Raw genomic sequence first — 23,739 nt, forward strand, 5'->3', positions numbered from 1 at the left:
GACATATTCCCTCTATATCTCTCTATCCCACAAGTTATAGACCTAGTGCTACAGAGCCAACATTCAAACACTTGGTGTTCCTTTTGCCTTTCTCTCTCTCTCTCTCTCTCTCTCTCTCTCTCTCTCTCTCTCTCTCTCTCTCTCTCTCTCTCAGAAGTTTTCCTTTTCACAAGAAAGAATCTCAATTTTGCTGAGAATGACAATTTTCCTCAGGGAGAAACTGCATTTCCAAGTTTGTTTGTTTGACAGTAGAGCTAACTATATGACAACTTTATCATAAGTGATTGTGTGTGTGTGTGTGTGTGTGTGTGTGTGTGGTGGCAGGGCTAGGGAGGTTGGTGCTTTGGGGAATAACTTAAAATGTAGGACATAGTTTGTCTTTTTACTCCAGATCCTTTCCTGCCTGAGACAGTCTATCTAGGTGCAGCTGTGAACATAACTCTCAGCTGGAAACAGTAAGTGCTTCTATCACAACTTTTTGGACATAAGCAAGACCACGAAGGAGCAGAAAGACGACTCTCAGGACACCCAAAGCACCCAGTTACAAGGTGAGGGCTGAGCTGCCTACCTCCTGGTGTTGTGACAGCCGATGAGAGAAATGGTTCACCTGCCAGGCTGCTGTCTGTTACTCCCTTGTTTTCTTCTTCACCGGTTCATTATGTCGACATTGTGATGGAAGTGGCAATAGAGAAGGGATCTTGCATGCACTGAAGACACAAGAAGCTGCTGTTGTGTTGCTTGGTAGAATTGAAATATGATTTTGAGACATTTCAGTTGTGTGGGAAAGAAATGGTGGGTTTGTTAATTATGAGATAAGAACAGATACTTCATTGCACAGTGTCTTTGGAGTTTTAACTGTATGCTACATTAGGAAGAGCAAAATGTAGAATGAGATGTACGTGCCTCAGACCTATAAATCTATCTAGTACATATGCAGGGGGCAAAGTAAGGAGGACTGAGTTCCAGGGCAGCCTGGGCTGCAGAGTGATACTTAGACAACAAAATGGCACAAGAAAGAGGATAGCCTGGTGTGTTGATTCATGTCGGTAATTCCAACACTTCAGAAGGCCAAAGCAGATGAATCATACAGTTGTGGCTAGCCTGGGCTATACAAGGATGCCTTATCTCATAAAACAAGAGTTCAATTTAAACTTGAATTAAAAGATGTTTGTGTAGGAACTTAGTTTCTCAAGGCTCAAAAGCAAATAATGTGTCATCTGAAGATGCACTGAACAATGGGTGAAGAGAGGAAGTGCTTTTTAAAACTGGACATTGGAAGCATTTAATAATTTATACTTCAGTGGCCACTGGATAAAATAGTTTGCTCTCTAGCCCTGAAAGTGATGTTAAAGAATATTTCTGAATTGTATTTTTTGTTGTACTATTTAGAGAATGATCTACAATAGCAACACTTTTGGTTTCACATAAGTTTATTAGGCAGATGGCAGACAGGAATAAATAAACCAGCAAGCAGCATATAGGTAGTAAAATATCCCGCACATCATCCAGCAGGAACCACACACACAAGTCATCTGGAGGTCCTGACCAATCAAGAGAAACCCAGGCATGATGTCTCCACTCTGGTTGAGATTTCTAAGTAGACATTCCCAACACCTCATTTTAATGTCGTGGGATAAACAGTAGCCTAGTTGTTAGCTTTGGGAAACTGCTTTGCTTTACCTACCAACAGTGTTCATGGGCTTACAAATAAATGATTTATTCACATTCTCAAAGCCATGACATTTGCACACAGGCTGTTTGCTGTTCTCTGTTCTTTACTATGGATCCAAGAGAACCAGCCCAGCCCTGAACGCTATTGAGATAAACATGTGTAGGTCAGAAGGGAGGGGCGTAACCCCCTTCTCCCCCAGCCAGCTTCTCTGTCAGTTTAAATAGCACATGGCTAACTAATAACAATGTGTGTTAGAGAGGCATAAGCAATCTATAAAGTTCCTTCATCAATAGTTCTAGAACATAGTATATACATTTGGCACTGGCAAAATAAGCCTTTCACTACACAAACTTAAGTCCACAGCAAGATCTTTTAATACAACTACCTTGAAAGAACAAATTTTGTTGTCCCAACACCTGGGGGCAGGGACAGGAAGATAACTGTGTAGCTTGGCTACACAGGAAGACCTTGTGCAATGAAACCACACAGAGGGGCACATGGGGCAGCCACGCAGAACTGGTTATGATGGTTTCTATGTTCTTTGAAATCATGGCATTGTGGTGACATGTACACGACTCACTCAACATTTTCTATGATTTTATTCATCATCTCTTTACCAGGAGGAACTGTTTCAAGGCTCAGATCAACTTCTTCAGGAGAGCAAGGCTTAGGGGAGACAGAGAAACACCTACGTGCTGAACCTGCTGTGCAGAGAGAATGGGCATCCAGGCTAAGATGTCAGGTAATGGACGCTTTTCTATGTCACATCTCCCTGTGTCATCTGCTTGTACATTTCTACCTCCCTCTAAATTGTCAGAATCTGCAGTGTAGGGAAGAATGACATCTAGTATTTTATCTTCAGGAATAAACCCTCAGTACTTGGTTAGCAACAACGCACACATTCCTGAACTTCATTAGATGAACTAAAAAATTTAAAATATTCTGTTACTGTAGGGTTTAAAAAATTTATTGTGCATGGGTGCTTTGCCCGTAAGTATATAAGTGCATCACAAGCATGCTGGAGGTTAGAAGAGGGCTTCAGATTCCCTGAAACTGAAGCTACAATATGGGTTAGGGGACTCTAACCTGGGTCCTCCAGAAGAGCAGCCAGTGTTCCTAACTGTGGAGTCATCTCTCCAGCACCAATATAAATAAATAAAATTACCAGCAAGCTCTGTGGTTAAGAACACCTGCTGTAGGACCTGTGTTCAGTTCTCAGCATCACATCAGGCTGCTCACAGAGGTCTGTAACTGCAGTTCAGGGATCCCACACTGCTGGCCTCTGCAGGTACCTGCACTCATGTGCACACACCCACACACAGGCACATACTAAAACAATACAAATAAAATCTTTAAAGAATACAAATGAGACCACTGAAACCCAGATTGACAGACACTTGCCTAATGTGACATGAAACAACAGGAATCCAGTTTTGGATTTTGAAATCCAGTATTTCAGGTTTCTCATCCACAGTTGTTTTGATGACACATCTAATAGTGGCATCATGTACTGATTGTGGATGCTTTTATTTCACCCTGTGTAAATGGTTTCTTTCCGTTAGAAGTTTCTTAGTCGCCCCCCACACACACACACAATGGGCCAGCAGCTAGTGGGCCATAGTCATTTTCCTACTTTTAGAATAGTTAACTATACAACTTTATCATAAGCACTCAATATCTGCCTCATATCAGCCTGTGTTCCTTATTGTAGATAAATTTTAAAAATGCAAAGGTAATTCTGGTTTTATTTCCAGACCATAACTCCACACTTCCAGTATCCACCCGCCATCTTGTGGGCTCCTACTCTCATTCAACTTAGCCAATTTAGTACCCAGTCATCATTTACCATTAAGACCTGTGAAGCTGATGAACTTACACACAGACAAACAAACACACACACACACACACACACACACACACACACACACACACACACACACACAGAGAGAGAGAGAGAGAGAGAGAGAGAGAGAGAGAGAGAGAAATGGAAAAATGTGTGTATGTGTTTGGAAGCATGTGGAAGTCAGAAAGACAGAAATTTTCCTTCCATTATGTAAGTTCTGGTGGTTGAACTCAGGTTAGGAGGCTTGGCAGCAAGTTACCCTACCTATTAAGCCACCCTAACACCCCAAATTAACTTTTTATGTAACATATAGTTTCAGACCCAGACAACTGTATTCCAGAAAATGCTGGCAACCCTTAGATGGATCAATGCTAGGCTACTACAATGGAAGCAAATGATATAAAAATATATGGTGGCACATGCCTGTACCAGCACTCAGGAGGCTGAGGTAGGAACACTGACTGGAATATATAGCAAGATTCTGTGTCCAAATAAACCCAAAACTTCTGAGATAAGCACTAAAAACATTACAATATTTATTGAGTAATTTATGCATATACATTAAAAATGTATGTGCTAGTGGATGTTGTGACTCACATACCTTTAATCTGAGCATTTGTGAGACTGAAACCGGGGCTCTGATTTCAAGGCTAGCCTGGGCTACATAACAACACTACATCATAAAACAAAATGTGACTGTTTTGATTGGGCTAATATGAACAACCTCTATGAAGATGGGAAAACAAAGTACTAGCTGGATTTGTAGATTCTGTCAACAGGAACAGTTTTTCTTTCCACTTTTGACAGGATTATAGTTGTGTGTGGACTTTTGTGTGTAGTCTTAGTTACCAAATAAACCTTCCATCAAGCAGTCCAGGTCTCTTAGAAATGTTAAATATTAGTGTTGCACTAATAAAAAGCAGTTCTCTCCTGTTAGCTATCCTGGCATTTATGGTTAAACAAGGTGCTTTCTAAAGATAACAAGTAATAACTATTACTGTTCTCATTTCCCCCAGAGCCAGGCTGTGCCATAGCTTTCTGTGCCTCTTATGATCTGAGTTGGGCATTCTTTATTGACTGAGCACGAAAGCCTTGAAATCTATTGGGGTATGTTTGCTCACTGCTCCACTACACTGACTTGGAGAAAGTTGCCCACAAACATTTACTAGGCTAGGAAACAAGAAGGTAAGGTAGGTTACAGGAATGCAGGTTTCAGGTCCCCCTTTATGTTTTTAAAGCACTGTGTGGCCATTACCTTAGGCCTTAAGCTTGTCTATCACTGAGCACCCTAACTCCTAGCCTATTGTTTGAGACTCAAATCTCAGATATTCTCTTGATTACCAGGGACATCAGGTTTGGGGAATGTTGGGGGAGAGCAGAGCCCAGGAACAGACCTGAAATACTGCACTGGAGCCGAAAAGAGCCTTGCCGTAATCATAGTTCATCGGGTTGTTCTGCTCTTTGCTTCCAGAGCACAGCATTGACCTTTTATCCCATTGCCTCAATTACTCTGTGTGTGAGCTAATGTGGAATCAAGACTTTGCTGGGAAAATGATTCAGTCTCATTTTAGGTAGGTAACATAGACAATAAACCCTTTGAAATGTAAGAGAACCATGCACATCTAATTTTGTCAACATAAGAATGCATCATTGTCTGCTTTCCATATCCAAAATGAAATCTGAAAACTTGTCCCATGTGCCTGTACACAGTACAGCCCGAGCCTGGTGCCAGGAGGCTGGCTTTGTAGAGTCACTGTTACAAACCAGTAATAATGCTCATGTCATTGGGTATTTTTAAGTTGTAAGTTTTAATTTAGTTCTTACCATTAAAAAGGCTTAACTACAAAAAGGAAAGCTGCCTGCAGTTTTCTGCATAAGGTCCCTAGAAAACCCACTGTGATGTCCTAGCTTGTGAAGTCAAAACTACACAGTTCACTTTGGTAAAACTATCAGATGAGACCAATAAAATTACCTGCTTCTGAATTTAATGAACATATTGCAGACCCTTAGGAAAACTAGTGCTGCTGAGTTAGCGGGCTCTTGCTTGCTTGCTATAGCGTCTTTCCCAAGCCTGAGCTCCACTCTCACTAGGGAGCACATGTGCAACTCCACAAATAGTCTCTCACACACACAGTCTTTGAGTCTTAGGTCAGCAGGAGAGTTTAGGCTCAGCTTCTCTCCTTATGTCAGAGTACCAACTTCTTACAGCCAGGTGGTTGGTGTGTGTGTGTGTGTGTGTGTGTGTGTTGTACCAACATGCAATTTGCCATTTTAGAAAATAACCTGACTAAAATTCTGAGAATGTAAAAGAGGGATGGGATGCAGTCGAGATGGTTTTGTTTCAAAGCAGGGATAATGAACACAGTTTTTGTTTAGAAAATGATGGAGATCAAACTCAAGTCTCGCAATATGAAGTAAGTCCCTTCCAGTATGTAAATCCAATGAGTTTACTGGCTCTTAGGTTGGGGGCAGCAAACAAGGCCTGCCAAGACAAACTGCTGAGCATTCAGACAGTATGATTGTCAGCAATGTCTGTATACAGCAGCCCCACAAACCTCAAGTGCTCCAGCTAACACTTTAAAGCCTCCATACAGAAGGGGCCGTTTTGTCTTGGTAAGAAATGAGCCCTCCCTTGAAGAGTTTGAGATACATTATACACTCTCAGAAGCCAATGACGTCTTGAATACCTCCCTGTTAAAGTGGGAACAGGATACGAGGCCACCCCTACCGCCTGTTACTTTTATCCAACATATCCACTCTCAGGGCACTTATGCTAATCTTAGTATTTGCAATATACAAATTTAAAATTCTTTTGCCAAGTTCGAAGGTATTTTCAGGAACAAAAAGGTCTTGCTAGGTTCAAGGGATGCAAACAACAACTTGTAGCTACAAGTTTGGATTACAGCCACCCATTTACACCCAGAGACACTACCACCAGTCTGCTCAGCCTCTGTATCATCTTCTCATTTTCTGGCACCTTGCACTTACTGGTTCACAGCTGTAGGGGATAGCTTGGAGACAGCCCTTTGTCTTCCTCATTCCCTACTGCCCCCCAACCAACACCTCTTGGGTAGGTTCCAGTTCTCCTTAAGCACAAATAAACCAACAAAAAACAAAGGTAAACATGGCTTTAAAAGACCATCCATTAACTCTTAAGGTTGTTCCCAATCACCAAAAGTCTTCCCAGATCAGCAAGATTTTGCCATCACCTTGTATTCTCCAAATCACAACCCACCAAAGGCAGGCTGGAAGGAAGCAAGTTTGCATGTTTCAAAACGCTTCTGTAAATATAGGAAAGAGCCCCAACATATACAACCTTTGCATCTTAAAATTGGATTAGAGGGGATGAGAATATGGCTCAGTGGATAAGGGGATGAGAATGTGGCTCAGTGGATAAAAGTACTTGCTATGAAAGCTTGAGAACCTGGAATTGAACCCCAGTACCATATTACATCAGGCATGGAAGGGTCTGTCTGGAATCATAATGTTCCTCTGATGAGATGGGAGGCAGAGAGAGTATCTTGGGAAAATTCCTGGGCAGCAGCAGGTCAGTGGATCTTGTCTCAAGAGATGAGGAGTGACATGGGAGGTCACCATCTGACCTCTACATATTCACCATGACATGTAACATATTCAGGTGTGTGTGCACGTTTTCACATATATACAAAAATGTAAATTGGGGATTACATTACCAAGTTGTGATGCCTATGAGGCAATGAATGGAACAACAACATATTTCTGAGGGTGCAATGGTGGCATGCAATAGCCATCTAATTGGACTTAAGGCCTATTCAACCGGAAAGCATGCCTGGTACTGGAAATCTAGCCAACTAGTTAGGTCCTGGATCTTAAAAGTTCCTATTGTCACTTTATTAAATCAGCACAATTTCTAACTTCAGTCTATATATTTATCGTTGTATCCACAGATCAGTGTCATTTCTACTCCTCATTAAAGTAGCTTCCCACTGCAGCAGAAGATGACACATATAGAGAACTACAATAGTCAAAATGCAGAGAACTGGCTGGTGTGCCCAAGTCTTATAAATACATCCACAATGCAAGCCTGCACCTAAAGTTCAGGGACATTATGGAAGAAGGGACAGATTCTAAGAGCTAAAGGGCCAGGGGGAATGCTGTGAGATTCCATTTCCTAGAAATACAAAGGAGGCTTGACCCCCTGAAAGCTCAACAATATGACTACCTAAACAAGCCTGCCAAAGTGGGAGGGGACAATCCCACTGTGTCCTACCCTCTAGTGCAATGGCTCTCAACCGTCTTGATGCTATGACCCTTTTAATACAGTGTGACCGCCAACCATAAACTCTTTTGTTGTTGCTTCATAAGCACAATTTTGATGTTATGAATCATAATGCAAATATCTGATTGCAGGATATCTGATTGGCAACCCTCAAAGATATTGCATCCCATAGGTTTAAATTTGCTGCTTTAGACAAGGAATTACAGTCAAATAAGGCATACTGACAATGGGAAATTTATTTTCCCAGGGATGAGCCCCCTAATTGGATTTAAAATACCATGTTAGAATCATATACACACAAACAACACTAGACACAGCAGATTCCATGTATGTATGTATGTATGTATGTATGTATGTATGTATGTATCAATCAATTGGCCATGAACTTGAGGAGGATAAGGGAACATCGAAGAAGTTGGAGGTAAGGGGAGAAATGATGTAATTAGAGTCCAATTTAAAAATGGTGTTTAGAGATGGTGTAAGAATAGGTAGTAAAAAATGCAAGTTCTTAACACGCACAATCAAGTAGCTGATAGAAGTTAATGGTACAGGCTAGATGTAGAATGAGAGGGGCAGAGGCAGGCAAATCTCTAAGTTTTAGGTCAGCCAGGGATACACAGCGAGACCCTGCCTACAAAGCAAAAACTTGTCATTAGCTAATCTGACATATGTGAAATAGGGTTAGGAAGGCTAGATATAGCACACTTCTACTATATAGCCCAATCTCATGGTGCCCCCCTCCACAAAGTTCTCAATTACCTATTCTTTTGAGAATTTTAATTGCTTCTATTCTATTACTACATTCTCCAGAATGGGCTCCTGGGGGAAGTCCTTCTTTATTGATTCACAGATTTGTGCACTGCAATGTCATCTTAACTGAATCAGTCTGGATCCTCCATGACAATGTATGTGCATAAACAGCTGCTTTCCAGGCTCTGCATGAATCACCCACAAGCACTGTTGTTCTATTGTCCCTAATTTAGGATATCAAGTCTTCTCCAACCGATTCTTAGGAACACAACCTATCCAGTATCAGCTAAATTCATTATTCTTCATTCATCTCCATGCTTAATTTAAAGGTCACCTCTCGACACTGTTAGGTGGAAAATTCTTACAACTCAATAACATTCAGACTCATGTTCAGCCTTATTCCTATGCCCTCTCCAACACAAGAAGGGCTCCTAGTCCCTTTACTCCGTGTCTTGCCTGTTACTACCCATACTTAATTCGTTGATGCATTACTACCAGGAGTATCACATGATCAAGCAGATCATGCTACACAGTCCTCAAAATGAGAAACTGAATGTCACCTAATCTTTATATATGTCCTAATTTACATCATTCTGATTTTCATTTTCTTTTGCTGAGAATTTGTTGCCTTATATACAACAAGGAATTTAACAATTCTACTTTTTAAATGCATCTAAGTTGTGTTCTCTGTATGACTCTAACATTCCAAACTTTGTTCTTGGGAACAGGTTCCATCTACTATCCCAATTCCTACCCCTTTGTTGGCAATCATTATTCATTATGCTTAACTAAAAAAACTTAAAAATTCTCTAAATTAAAATGACTAACAAAAATGAATTATACGGTTTAGTTTTTACTAGCGGATCTCCCAATGTCATTTGTTATGGCCGCACACCTTGTTGTGATCTTTCTGGGTCTCTTCCTTCCCAAGACTTTCCTGCTTGACTACCTTTTATTTTCTACATACTTGTATGACATGCCATCCACTCCCACTAGATATCTAATTATCTCTACCTAGTGTTAAAATGGCAAATGCCCAAATTTTATCATGTAGCCAGTCATCAATTCTAACAAAATACATACCCAAGAGATGAAAGAATGTTTCCTTCAAAGTTATTTGAAGCCCACAATTGTCCTGAGTTAGAAATGCTGTACTCTTCACCTTGAAAACCCACAAGAGCCTCAAACTCACTACTGATCCTCCTAACATGACTTCTTTACTAGCTTGGCAAATATCACTGCCATTGACATAAATCACCAAAGTCATCATCTTACAAGTCAATATATACTGTTTCTCACATTTTAATCTACCAAATCCCTCATGGGCACTTCAACACCTTTTAGAATTTGGATGGGAATCCATGATAACTTCCAGTTACCAATTCCAATTGGCTTCTAAAACTAAATAATTATAATTTATTCTTTTAAAATTAGGAGCTCCCCAGCACACACCCAACTCTGAATCTGTGTATACTCTTCCCTTCACAACCATCCATTCCTAGAACTTCTGGTCCAGTCCTACCAGAAATGGCATAACCTTTATTCAAAGCAACACCCAGAAATTCTATTTTTCCTACTGCCTGCATTTCCCTCCTTTTCCATAACCCACAATCAAATGCCATCAAATATTCTAAATCACTCAAATCTACCTAAAGTTTCTATTACTCTTCTAGTTACCATTCTACTCAGAGTTTGCTTTCCTGAATGACTGGGACAATCATTCTTTAGACTTCTTGAATTATCCACTGTATTGTCTACACACAACTTAAAATGTAAAACCCCAATAATCTCATTCTTCTGTGTTAACTCACTGGTTAACACAGTCCAATACACTTGTCTAAGACATTACATGAACTAGTCCTTGCTTACATTGCCTTGCTTACACCTTATCTCTACCAGCTCTCTACCATCTCCTCAAAGGCTTCTCTATCAGCCCCTTAAAACACAACACTTTTCTTCTGGCCTAGAATTAGCTTTGTTTTTTTCCTGCCCTAATTTCTTTAGGGAAGTCTTTCTTTCCCTCAATGCATACTACAGGGCATCATCTTCTCATTTTATTATTTTGTCTTTCAATAATTGGCATCACTCCTTTGAGAATATTAACTCTGTAATTCAACTGGGATCTCAATAAAGAAGAAAAAGCAGTAACTCAAGAGGGCATGAAGGAAATCCAAATGTTTTAGAAATAAAACAATTGTGGGTTTAAAAGAACAAAACAAACAAAACAAAAAACACTCAATGAATAAGTTGTAGCATAGTAAAAAAGACTTCAAGCAAAAGAAACTACAATGACTAAGGCATTGAGACACAAAAAGCTTACGGGTTTGAGAATTTAAAATGAAACCAATATAACCAAAATAGGCATAGAAGAAAAACAAGATGTGCTTAGAGATATATATTATGGACCCCAAATAAACATCCCAAAGCACACTGAAAATGAGTGTTTTACTCACTAAACTTTCCATTTTACAAAAGATTTAGCCAATTAGTCGTGGAAGAAAACACTCAAAAAGAAAACCAAGGGGACAATGTTCCCCGTAAGAGTTGATTGTGCTTGGGTTATTCCATGAAGACAGGTAGAAAGATTTCTTTCTCTGAAGGAGGTAGAAATGACTACAATTCTGACCATTACCATGAAGCATCAAAGGACTTAGGTTTGAAAACCACAGAGACTTTACCTTTCCACATAAAGGATAGTGGGTGAATAGATCAAAGGAGAGGAAGTAAATGGTCTGAGTATGTAATGCTTATCTCTCAAATAGATACCTGTGTATAGACCTGGAATATTGAGTTTGCTCCTTGACATACACTGGTAATAGGAACCTCCATAGAATGGACTAAAAAACACTCACCCCAATGAATCACAGGCCAAGTACTGGAAGCCAGAGATGGTCATATGGACACACAGAAACACAAACACACACCCCACGACTCAGAGGCCAAGTACTAGAAGACATAGGTGAAGAAGCCAAATATGAATGACAGGTGGTGGCAGTGTACGCCTTTAGTGGTGTATGCCTTTAATCTCAGCACTCGTGAGGTAGAGGAAGGTGAATCTCTTAATTTGAAGCCAGCTCAGTCTATAAAACAAGTTCCAGGACAGCCAATGCTACACAGAGAAACCCTGGAGAAGAGATGAGGAGGAAAAAGAATGTAGATTTCAAGTTGTTATAAATTGTACTGAATGATCTCAAGGGAATGAAAAACAGAAATAGGTATGGAAACACAAAGGAGGTGTGTGTGGATAGTAGCAGTAGTTCTGAAAGAGTAATTTTTAGGAAGATTGTACCCAAAGTGTAGAAATGGACTGTGCAATCAAATGAGCTATAATTGGACTTCTTTAAGTTATAATTGGATAGAAAAGTCTCTTTCTCCTTTATTTGCACGAATACCAGCTAGCTACTAGGGTCCATGTATGTATGTATGTATGTATGTATGTATGTATGTATGTATGTATGTATATTTTAAATTACAAAGAACCCAGTAAAAGAAAACACGATGGGCAAAGTTAACTGCAGTTTGTCTTTCTGACCTGAGGAGGGAGCTGGAAGCTTAGAACAAAATAATAATAAACAGTCATGAGAACGAATGGGGGTGGAACACTATAAAGCTTAGCAGGGGCTTTTACAGGAAGACAGAATTTCAGTAAAAATACTCTAGTCAATAAGTATTACTGAATACAGAATGATATTCAAATCATTACCAAGAAATACTACAAGGGCCGATAAACTGGAATGGCAGGTTCATCAGGAAAATCACCATCAATATACAGCTGAGATGGTACACACCACATCAGTTCTAACAGAAAGTGCTGGGGATGGAGCACAGGGTCTCTGCACATAAGGAAATCATCTACCAACAGAACAGAGACAGCAATTCTCAGTCTGTCTCTCAGATATCAATATAGTGGGACACACTGTTTAAACATCAACAAGAAAAAGGTTTCCATAATCAGCCAAGCCTATTTAAGAGTCTCTTTTTAACAACAACCTTGTTTCCTAAAAGACTTTAAAATAACTAATATACTAATGTACCTTCTGCTTTCATAGACGTTGTAACACACAGGAAATCTGATCACATGGCCCCATAGGAATGGACTACATGCTTTCTATAAACACTAGTTTCTCTCCCAACTTGTTAAGTTGTAGTTCCTCTGTTTGCATCAATTTTTCTAAACAAGGAACATGTCTTCCTGTGAATCTCCAATTTAGCCCACCTATTTGCTGAATTTTAATTGTCTAAGCTGAGTACTTGATTATTTGTTCAACTTATATACACTCAAAGACCACATACTTCTTTTAAAAACTTATCTACCTAGCCTTTTAAGACATAACACTGCTGAAAAGTGTTCAAAAGTGTTTAAACTAGGTAATGAAGTATTCTGAATAATACACTTCTAAACTGTAATAAAATCTTTGAGATTTAAAGAGAGGGGGAACAAGTTCAGTCTTCAATGATGAAACTTTGAGTAAATTTAGGTTGTAGGAAAAAGATATTTTAAGAACAGATTGAGAATAGGTATGGTGGCTTACACCTTTAATCTCAGCACTCAGAGGCAAAGAAAGGTGGTTATCTTTAAATTCAAGGCCAGCCTGGTCTACAAAGTGAGTTCCAGGACAGCCATGGCTACACATAGAAACCCTGTCTTGAATTTAAAAAAAAAGAAAAAAGAAAAAGAAAAAAAAAAAAAAAACTATATACTTTGTTAATAGCGACACATACTCCATGTCAGCATTACCAGCATGTTATTCTGTAAATTCGACCTTGTTTTATAATTTCATGTTTTACATTAAAAAACACCTCACTCATAATTATTTTAGTATTCACTACCTATAAAATAAACAAACAAAAAAATGCCACCCAATGTTAGCAAGCCCTTTCTCTGAAAATACAATAGATAGCTAAAGAAATGTCTAGTGGTCAATATTCTAACCAGGAAAGAAAATGCACACTCTGTTGATACTGTTCTCCTTGTTGTCTTTACCATTGTTTTGGCACACAGGCCCTTGTTCTGTGGCTCAGGCTGGCCCGGGCTCTGAGGCAATTCTGAAGACCAGAATCATATGTGTGGACCACAATCCCTGGCTCTGCACTGGCATTTTCATGCTACAGTGTAACTTACACTGACTGGCGACAAAACTCCCTGCTGCTGCATTCTGTCAGTCAGTTAAGCTAAGGGTCCATCTATAAGTCAGGAGGGTTCCTAAGAGAACTATAAGGAAACATCCCATGAACAAAACAATTATTCAGTTGTTTAAAAAAATATAAATCACCCATGAAAACCACCTTTATTTTAACATTAATAAATAACATTGGGCTTACCAAATGGTAAGGATTTTAGTGTGTCAAGTTTTATGCATACTGAAAAGAAACCTTAAGGTAAAACCAACTACTCAACACAACTCACTACATCCCCCAAATAAAACTATGTTTTAATAATAAAACTTTAAAGTTTCCAAAAGCAATTAAGTTCATTCCTTCACCATGCTTATTTATTCAGAGTCCCAGTAATTTCAGGTAAATGATTCATTTCTCCTGCAAGTCTGACGCTGTACAGGCAATACACACATCCATATGACCACAACACCACAGCTCAGGCTAACACTGTGAATGTAACTGCTTCATAATATGTCAGACAAAAGAAAACAAAACAATTATGGCAAACAAAAATGGAAGTAACTATTCCCAGGATGCCTTGCTTGTTTCCAGTACTGGCGTTAGCTGTGCTTCCCACGAGGCTGTCAGTGCTCCAGGGATAACCGCTCCCATCAAGCATAGGTTGGTGAATAAAGCTGAGCTAGAGTTAGATACTGAGTGATCAAATCATCAACCATGACTAATACTGCTCTTGAAGACTAATCTAATGAAAATAGTATCATTAGACAATGTGAAAAATACAGACAATCTGCACAACCTAAGGCCTATAAATAGTAAAATCAAAACATATGACTTCCTTATAGAAAGTGTTAAATCTATATAACTATAAATGTTAGGGATTCTTGCATTTTATAAACACAAGATGGGCTCACTTTGATGATACCAATTTTAAAATTTATAAAATGTCTAAGAAAATTCTTTCCACAAAAGTTTATACAGTTTAAAGCTATACACCATCCATAAATCTCAGAAAATGGGAAGAAAAAAATCTTTATAAGATCACATACAAAAGAAGAACTGAAATGTGATTTTATTTAAGGCAATACTGGGCTACTTCACAAACCACCACCTTGAATATTTACACTGCTCCACTACTAGTTTCTATCACATTGACAAAGGATATTTTAAAATACCAATGTTTAAAATCTTCAATGTAGTAAAGTCTTTATTCACATTTCCATTACATTTCATGGACTCATAATAACTATATCCAATTAGAAGCAATGGAAAAGAAAAAAAAGAAAGAAAAAAAACCTGAAGCTATATGAAACTACTGAAGTATCTGCTTGAATTTCACATGAATACCATCCAAGAAAGGAGGATGGCAAACTCATAAAGCAGAGTCTTGTAATGTGCCTACTGTGCGAACCACTTTGACATTATCTTGTGTTTTGTTAAAAAAAAAAAAAAAATCAACTATGGCAGTTTCTAGTTTTAGTTCAAAAAGTTCTTAATTTAAAACAATAAAAGTTTAAAAACTTGATCACTTTGTTAAAATTAAATTGCAAATATAAATGTATCATTTACTCATTTAGACTTACAGACTGCTGGTGGCAGCAAATGATTTACAATAATAAATATATACAAAATCTATCTACAAATAAAGAGTACTGCTATACATGAGTGGTGATCTGCTGAAAAGATACCAATCACACAGATAATTCACTATAGTTCATGGAAAGGACAATTGGGTGACAGAAATTTGAGGCTTAACTCAATTATTTACAATAACTGAAGTATTGATTTTGCTCAAGTCCCATAGGGATAAAATAAAGTTCTACATGACAAATGTCATGGCTTTTTTTTTTTCCTCATTTTTTAAAGCTAGGTTAATTCATGTCAACAAATTAAAAAGCTCACAATTACAGCATGCTTGATGGCTTTCTATTTAAAATAAAACTACAAATGATATGTATTTATAGTACATCTATTAGTACTGCCCTCGGCCTGTGGCTTTACCTATACCGACTTCTTTCACAACAGTCCTATCTGGATCATTTGATAGTACTTCAAGTTTTTTTAGGTTGACAGTAGGTTTCATTTCCTGAAGCTGTTTTAGGACAAGCTCAGTGCAATCTTTAAGAGTCTTGTCTAAAACAATTTTTACATTCTCACTGCACGGAAGCTTGGAGGGATTGGCAAACTGCACAAAGAGTTCGCTTTCTTTACAAGGACAGGTATGATTCCCACCGGTCACAGAGGTCCTATCAACATTTCTCCTTGAATGTGAATGGGACCCTCTCTTAGATCCACTGCTTGAGTGGTCTCTGTCAGTATTTTTCTTCTGCTTCACTGCAGATTCTTCAAGAAACTTAAGGAACGACACTTCAAATCCCATTGGTTTGAAGGAGCTCCAGTCAAAGGATGCAGGATGCTCCTCGGTGGTTTGAACTGCCACAGCAGTCTCTTCATCCTTGTGTGCATTATTTACCACCAATGATAAATCTGGCTCAGTTTTATCAACCTTTCTTTTTTTATTTTGCACAGTGCTTTTTTCTTTATGAACTCTCTTCAAGTTGCTTGCCTTTTGTTTTTCTGATAGGCAGGAATTATTTTCCTGAAAATCATTATTTACCTTTAAAGTAGTATTGGCTTGAGTTTCTACATTTGTGCTATCTTCATTTATTAATTTTGTAATAAATAATTCGGTCAGCTCATCCATTTCATCTTTTTCACCTTTTATACCTTCTTCCTGTGGAATGGTAGCTGTTTTTGAATTATCATTCTTCTCTAACACAAATGTGTCAGGGTCTTTTATATCATCTTTATTATCCTCTTGCTCAGAAGTTTCCTTTCCTTGTGGGTTGCCATATCGCTTAAAAACAATAAGAATATTGCGGTGTTGTGATGTAAATGCTTTAGACAATTTATGGCACTTATAATGTCTAATTATATTGCTCTCACTTGTAACAACAGAAGTACACCCCTTTATCATACACGGATACTGTGTCACAAATTTGCTTGTACACTCTGATAAGGCATCATTTCTAGCCTTTATGGAATATACATGCTTTCCACGTTTTAGAGAATAAGGCTTATTTTCTTCAATCTCTACAACTTTTGCACTTTTGGTTTCAAAATTACTTTTTTTCTTTCGTTTGGTCTTAGGCATTTTTATTCCTTCTTTTCCAGATCTGCTATGTTTTGTTACCCGATGTTTAGACTTTGATTTTTCTTGGTTTGCCTTACTTGATATATTTTCCTGCCCAGTTAATTTTCTTGGCCGAATCAGATGAGCTTTATGTTTGTCATTATGCTTATTAAAGATGTGTCGGAGGAGATTAGACCGAGTTGCATATATCCGGTCACATCCTTCACAGTCACACTTGAATATGCCATCTTCTTCTGTTTTACTTGTCCTTGTTCCAATTCCATGGTCTACCTCAAGGTGAACAACATAGCTCAGATATGTTGTAAAAGAACATTTACACTCTAACTGGTCACATGGAAATTTGCCAACATCCACAGCAGCAGTCATGCTTTCAATTTCCTCAGGGGTCATGTCATGAAGTTTCATGTAGTGCTGTATTAGGCCAGTAATTGCTTGAAAAATTCTAGAACAGTCACTCACCTGACACCGAAATTCTTTCATTGATTGTTTAGTTTCAGTTTCTTCACTTTCTCTGCCAACTTCACTTTCCTCTTCAACCTCTGCAGAAAATGTAGGAAGATTTGATTTATGTACAGCCTGGTAATGAAGAATCAAGTTTTGCTGTATTGTAAATGCAGCAAAGCATCCCTGGTGAACACAGCAGTAAGGTCTATATGGACTATATCTTGCTGGAAGTTCAATGGACTGAGAAACCGGGTTTTTATCTCTTTTTTCTTCCTTTTCTTTTCTATGCCTCTTAATTTTCCTTCCTTTGGTATTAAGATTTGTGAGATTTGCATGATATGGTTCAACAGTGACTGTGACAGGTTGTGAAGAACTTTCTGGTTTCTCAGGACTTTTTTTTTCTGTAAGTTGTTTTTCTGAAATTACTGCTACATTGCCAAGGCCGTCATCTGTCACTGGTGGCAACTCTACAGCAGGATGTAAGTCTGTTTTCATTTCTTCTGTGATGAGTGGCTGTGTCTTCACTTGAGTAATTTGTGGAGCTGACAAATTTTCACTTTGAGATTTTCTTCCATATGGCCTTTTTATTTTTAACTTTACCATTTCTTCTGTTGTAAAATGATGGACCAACTGACAGTGTGCCCGGAGATTAGAATTTCTTGTAAATGTTTTGGTACATGTAGGTACTACACATTTAAATGGAGCAAATTTTAACTGGTTCTTCTTAATTTCAAGAATCATCTCAGGAGTATACTGGTGGATCTTACCATAGTGTTTGAACAGGGCATCCTTTGTCATGGCACTATAGTTACAGCCTTGGTTTTGACACACAAAGGGCTTATTAACTCTGTCATTAAGCTGGATATGTATCATTTCGGAAGGTGGCTGAACTGCAACATTTGCAGATGATTTAGTAGGAGTAGGGGGCAGTGTTACTGTTTTGTTTACTAGCATACACTGAGAAAGGTCAGTTTCTAACTTTAAGTTTTTCAAACCTTCTAAAATGTCCTGAATTTGATCCTCCTTTTGCAATGCTTCAGACTGAGGACTGTTACTTTTTGTTGGCATTACAGTTAGGAAAGAGGAACACTGAGAAGAATCAGGTAACTTGTTTTCTAGGATAGGGTTTACTGAAGGAAGTGGCATGCTGTAATTTATCTGAGCATTCTGAGGTGTTTCACCAGTACCCTGAGATCCACTTTTTACCTCAAGTAATTGAGCATTCATAGCAGTTTTAATAATTTCAAGAGTCTTTTCAAAGTTCTGTATAACGTTGTCTTCAGAAACCTGCAAATCAGAATTCACTGATGTGCATGAACTCAAAGCCATCATTCGGGAATCACCATTTTCAGTTTTTAATGTTAAAGGGGATAACACTGTGTGTGGTTCAAGATTGGCTTTAAAGTTCTCTTTTACATCAGTTACAAACACATGATTGTCAATATTATTTAATTTCTGGGTGAGATTTTCCACCAAAACCTCAGGTTCACAATTTGGAATTACTTCTGAACTAATGTTGGTATCAGGGCCCTTAAGGTTTTTTGCTGTGAGTTCCATTGTTACATTAGTTGGTACCACATTCTGGGAAGCATTGGGTACAGTTACTGGAGGAACAACTTTTTTTCTTCTCTTGGATGCACTATTCCCTTTTTTATTCAAAGGACTGGATCTTGTATTTTGAGGACCACTTATAACAGAAACATGCGTGCTACTACTGGTAAAAGTTTGTGAAGGCTCAGTAGAATCAGTGAATGAATTAGAGCACAAAGCATTTTCAATAGTCTTTAGCAGTAAGTCATTTGTTGTAAAGATAGGCAAATTGTTACATTCCTTGATGTTGGAAGTTTTGGAATTGGGTGTTTTATCCTGGTTTGTTGGTGAGGTGTCTGGGTGGCAAGCAGTCTGTAACAAGGGTGTCACAGGTGGTGCTGGCATCCCTGTTGCACTTACTTGTGCTCCATCAGAGACCCTGGCTATAGGAACAACCTGAGAAAGCATTTCGGCACTCTCAAATGTGCTGGGAATACCAGCCGTTTCTAAAGCCTGCTTAATAATTTCACTGCCTTCCTGACTAGCACTGGCATTAAAGTTACTCACATCACATCTAGGAAATGAACTTGATAAAAATGATGAGCGGTTTTCCACAGAAAGAAGGTGCCGGAACGATGGATCTTTAAAACATGCTTCTGGATTAAAAGTAGACTGATGCGGCTGTTGCACATTTACTGCACTTGTGGAAAGAATCATGTTGGCCAGAAGGGAAGGGTCACTGTTACTCTGTAAAAGTTCCTGAGCAATTTCTGCTCCATCCAGTGGCTTACAAAAAGACCGTTTGGACAGGTGTCCACCCAGGGACCTAGGGTTCGTGAAAGCCCTGAAACACCTACTACAGATAAATTTCCCATCTCTGATAATTGCAGGCCATTTAGCCCTTTTGTTGTGCTTGGGTTTTCTTTCCTTCCCATTTGGGCCTCGACCACGGTCTTTTTTCACTTTCTTAGAAGCAGACTGCTGGGCACTGGTGCTACTGAAGTCATCTGCAATATTCACTTGTGAGGCAAAAACGCCATCTTCACTACCACCTCCTTTTAGAAAGGAGGAAGTCATGTTTCCTTCCGTCTGTGAGGGATAATGATTTGTACTATTTTCCAGTTGGGAGAAAACAGAATTATTCTCACTGTTTGCTGGTGAAGGGAAGAGAGAGCTATTTTCTGTAGGTAAAGGAAGGAAAGGATCTGAGCCGCTGTCAATATTCAAAGGCAAAACTGTTTTGGTTAGATCTTCCATTTGGGTAGGCAAGGTAGTATTAGACAAATTTTCCATTTGTGAACATAATATACCATCTTGTCCATGCTTATCCTGAGAAGGTATGTTTGTACTTAGGACACTTTCCACTGAGGGTAACAATGGAGTGGATACACTTGCTAAATGAGATGGAAAAATGGAAGGCGAGACATGCTGCAACTGGGCTGAACAGGCAGGATTCCCATTGGCTTTGGTCTGTGGTGTAAAAAAAGCATGATTAGAGCTGCTCCCTTGGGATTGTAAAAAATAAACACACTTTCCATGATTTGGTGTATTTAAGTTGTTAGATTTCTGACCTTTTTTAGTTTTGCGCTGCATTTTAAAAGCAGCATATTGGTCAGGGTGTGCTGTTTTCATGTGTTTTCCAATACTCTGTGAGGAGTTATATGTTCGAGTACATCCCTCGACCTGGCAGCTGAATTTCTGAACTGGAGCTTTTGGAGGTACTGCTGGAGCTCCCAGTGAAGTGCTCAGGCTGAGCTGTGGCGGAACAAATGCAATACTTTCTAGTGTCTTAAGAGGTAAATCGTAAAGGCTGGATGATGTCTTCGCATCACCTCCACATTCAAACTTGGAAGTTTGTGGACTATCTTCAAGTCCTGCCTGATTTTGTATAGAGAACGTCATCAGACTGTTCACCTGTCTTTCTAAGGTCTGTGGGTTAAGGTCACCCATCTTCAGTGGCTCTGCATGTGCTAAAGGATTCTGAGCAATCTGGGCTTCACTTAGGTGCTCTTTCTGCTCTTGGAGACTTGGATGACACAAACCAACAACAACACCTTCACCCGGTTTATGCAAATCTGTCACCAGTGGCTCACCAGTGCCTTCCACAGTAAGGTTTTCTTGTTTTCCAAAGTCATCCTCAATCCCATGATTGAGAGACACCTTGATGGACACAGATACTTCATTAGTCTGAAGAACACCAGTATTATCAGAGTTTTCCAGACCATTTGACAATGGTACATTAGCTTGCCTGAGTTCAGAAAGCTGGCCTGGTTTAGTTGCAACTGATTCTGCTTGGCTTTTCTTCCAATCATCACTTCTGTCTGCTCCCACGCTCTTCTCAATGCTACTCCCTAGAGGAAGCACTGCTCTTTCTTCCCCAGTATTCCCTTCTGTGTGCTGAGCCACATCATTTCCAGGTAAATGAAGTTGGTCTTCAGGAGACAGCATTTTCTCAGGAGCACTGTGATCATCCACATGCTTTTCCATCTCACTTTGAGAACGGTAAACTTTACCACAACCTGTGAACTTACAAGTATAGGTGTTATAATGTTGTGCTTCATGATCATATAGTAAATAAGCTTGTGAAAAAATTCTGCCACATTTTGGGAACAAGCACTTTGCTCTAAAAACTTGATGCTCCTTTCGGTGGGCTAACAGCTCTGCGTAACTGTTAAAACCAGCCTTACATTTCATCTGTATACATATATACGGCTTACTGCCACAGTGCATTTGTAAATGATCGTTGAGATGAGTGACACTTACAAAATGCCGTCTACAGTACTGGCAAATTACCTTTTTGCTTTGCATTTCAAGAAAGCGCTTGGCATCTTCATTATCCTTATGACCTTTTACATGAGCAATTAAATTTTTGAAGTACTTAAAGCCTTTTTTACAGAAAGTTACAGGGCAATTAAATTCATTAACAGGTACTGGTTTCTGGACAGGGATCACCTCTGGCTCATAAGATTTATCTTTGTCATCATTCTCATCATCTGAACCATCATTGTCATTAAACACTATGAAATCTGTTGAATAGAGACTATTCTTTTTTATGGGTCGTTGTTCCTGTTTAGCCACAGTATTAGTGTTAGTCTTTTGACTTTCATGGGGGGCTGTGATTTTAGGAGGCCTTCCCAATCTTCTTAATGGTTTCATAGCTGCTAATCTCTCTTTACTAGACTGTTTAACATGCAGTGTGACATGAGGAACAAAAGTTTCCTTAGAATTAAAATTCTTTGCGCATATGGGACAGCTGTAAATCCCGTCTTTGTAATGTTTTTGAGCATGCCGTACTATTCTGTGTCCAAGGAATTCTTTGTCACATAGCACACAATACTGCATGTATGCTTGCCAATTCCTAAATCTAGCAGATATAAAACCCCTCTCTTTTAATTGTTTTATCTCCTTCTTCTTTTGTTTTTCATCACCAGTATCCATAAGCAGGTCAGAATTAATACCAAGTCCACCAGAAAGACCATTCACAGATGTCTCTCTGCTTTCATCTTGGTAATCTACTTTTTCATACACTTCAAAGTCATTCAATTCATCAATTGAAGACACAATAGATGCCTCTTCGCCCATTAGTGCAAGACATTGTCGTTTTAAGGTTTTCCAATCCCAAAATTCTGGATCAAAGGGCCACTGAGTTTTCAGAACAAGTAAAAGCTCACAGCGTAAAGAATTTGGTATAGGAAGATTCTCTTCATCATATTTCTGGTCCGGCTGGTTGTATAACATTTCCACAGCATAATATGCATCTACTGTAGGCTCAATAAGAAATTCACTTAGTTGACAAGCACGTTTCACTTCTAGATCATCAGGCAACAAACATGAAATGGTCTTGCAAACTGATATTTTCACTTCGGTATTTTCTGCAGATTCCAAGCGAAGAGCTTTTACACATAATTCTATGCAAGTAGCAAGTCCAGCCCCTTCAGTCTGTGAAACAAACAAAACCAGGCAAAGTTAATCTACACTATCCAGCACAAATGCATTTTTAAAAATATGAAAAGAAAAAGAATTGTGCTTTCAAGAAGCTAACCATAGTTTCTCAAATATTTTGCCTGCTAATTTGCCTTGATACCATTTATGAACTTTCCTCTCTTTGTGTTTAGGACTACTTGAGTATGAACACAAATAAAGTGGGTTAGACAACTCACTGGTGTCATTTACTTAGCAGCTATTTTATGGTTTTGCTTGTGAGCCAAGCCTTTAACAGCTGAGCCATCTCTCCAGCCCATTAGCAGCTATTTTATAAGCCACTATTTAGCCAATATTACAATGTAGTGGAAAGGTCTATAGAATACACTGCAACTATTCATGTGTCTCCCTCAATCAACAGATCATGAAATCTTTAGGGAAGGGCTATAATTTTCAACTCTAACTTCAAGGAATGTGAGAAAAACTATACCACATGAATAAAGATATACCAAACTACACTGCTGGATATGGAGCACATGTGAAATCCAAACACTTGGGAGGTAGTCATCTTTACCTGAATATCAAGTTCCAGGCCAGCCTGGATTATATGAGATCCGGTCTTAACAAATCAAAGTACATTGTCAACAAAACTGTTTATATAATAAGAGAACATTCTACTAGCTGTGTTATATTACCATGAAGGACCACTGGGCACATAAAATATGGCAGGCATCATGGACAGAGAAGCTCTAGGCAACATAAACCCTAGCAACATGGCCTCCTTACAAGGAAGGAATAAGGCTAAAGGTGGCGTCACTTTTACCCTATTCCTTTGACTCATTTGAAAAATTAAATTGAAATTAATTGAGAAATCGTATTTAATTGAAGCGCACAGTGGTTAGCTAATCAGAGTAGTAAGTAGTGAAGCAAGATTGATACCTAGCTAACCTGACTTGTAGTTCACAGTTCCTTCTGTTCTGCCATGCTGTTGACTAAGTTAGACAGAAAGTAGTAACACAAGCTGACTATAAAAACTACACAGTAATATCCTA

The 23,739-nt window shown here is 38.8% G+C and overlaps 1 protein-coding gene across 1 annotated transcript in view; it reads right to left on the minus strand.

The window, feature by feature from the left end:
* Nucleotides 1-13,788: 13,788 nt before the first annotated feature.
* The window catches only part of Znf292 (zinc finger protein 292), an 87,171-nt gene continuing 77,220 nt past the window's right edge, over nt 13,789-23,739 (minus strand). The window contains exon 8 of the mRNA XM_051187514.1: nt 13,789-22,705. Within this exon, the coding sequence (XP_051043471.1) occupies nt 15,611-22,705 (7,095 nt within the window). The 3' untranslated portion in view covers nt 13,789-15,610. The remainder of the gene's footprint in view (nt 22,706-23,739) is intronic.

Source organism: Phodopus roborovskii, unplaced genomic scaffold, assembly GCF_943737965.1.
Source record: "Phodopus roborovskii unplaced genomic scaffold, PHOROB, whole genome shotgun sequence".
Lineage (NCBI taxonomy): Eukaryota > Metazoa > Chordata > Mammalia > Rodentia > Cricetidae > Phodopus > Phodopus roborovskii.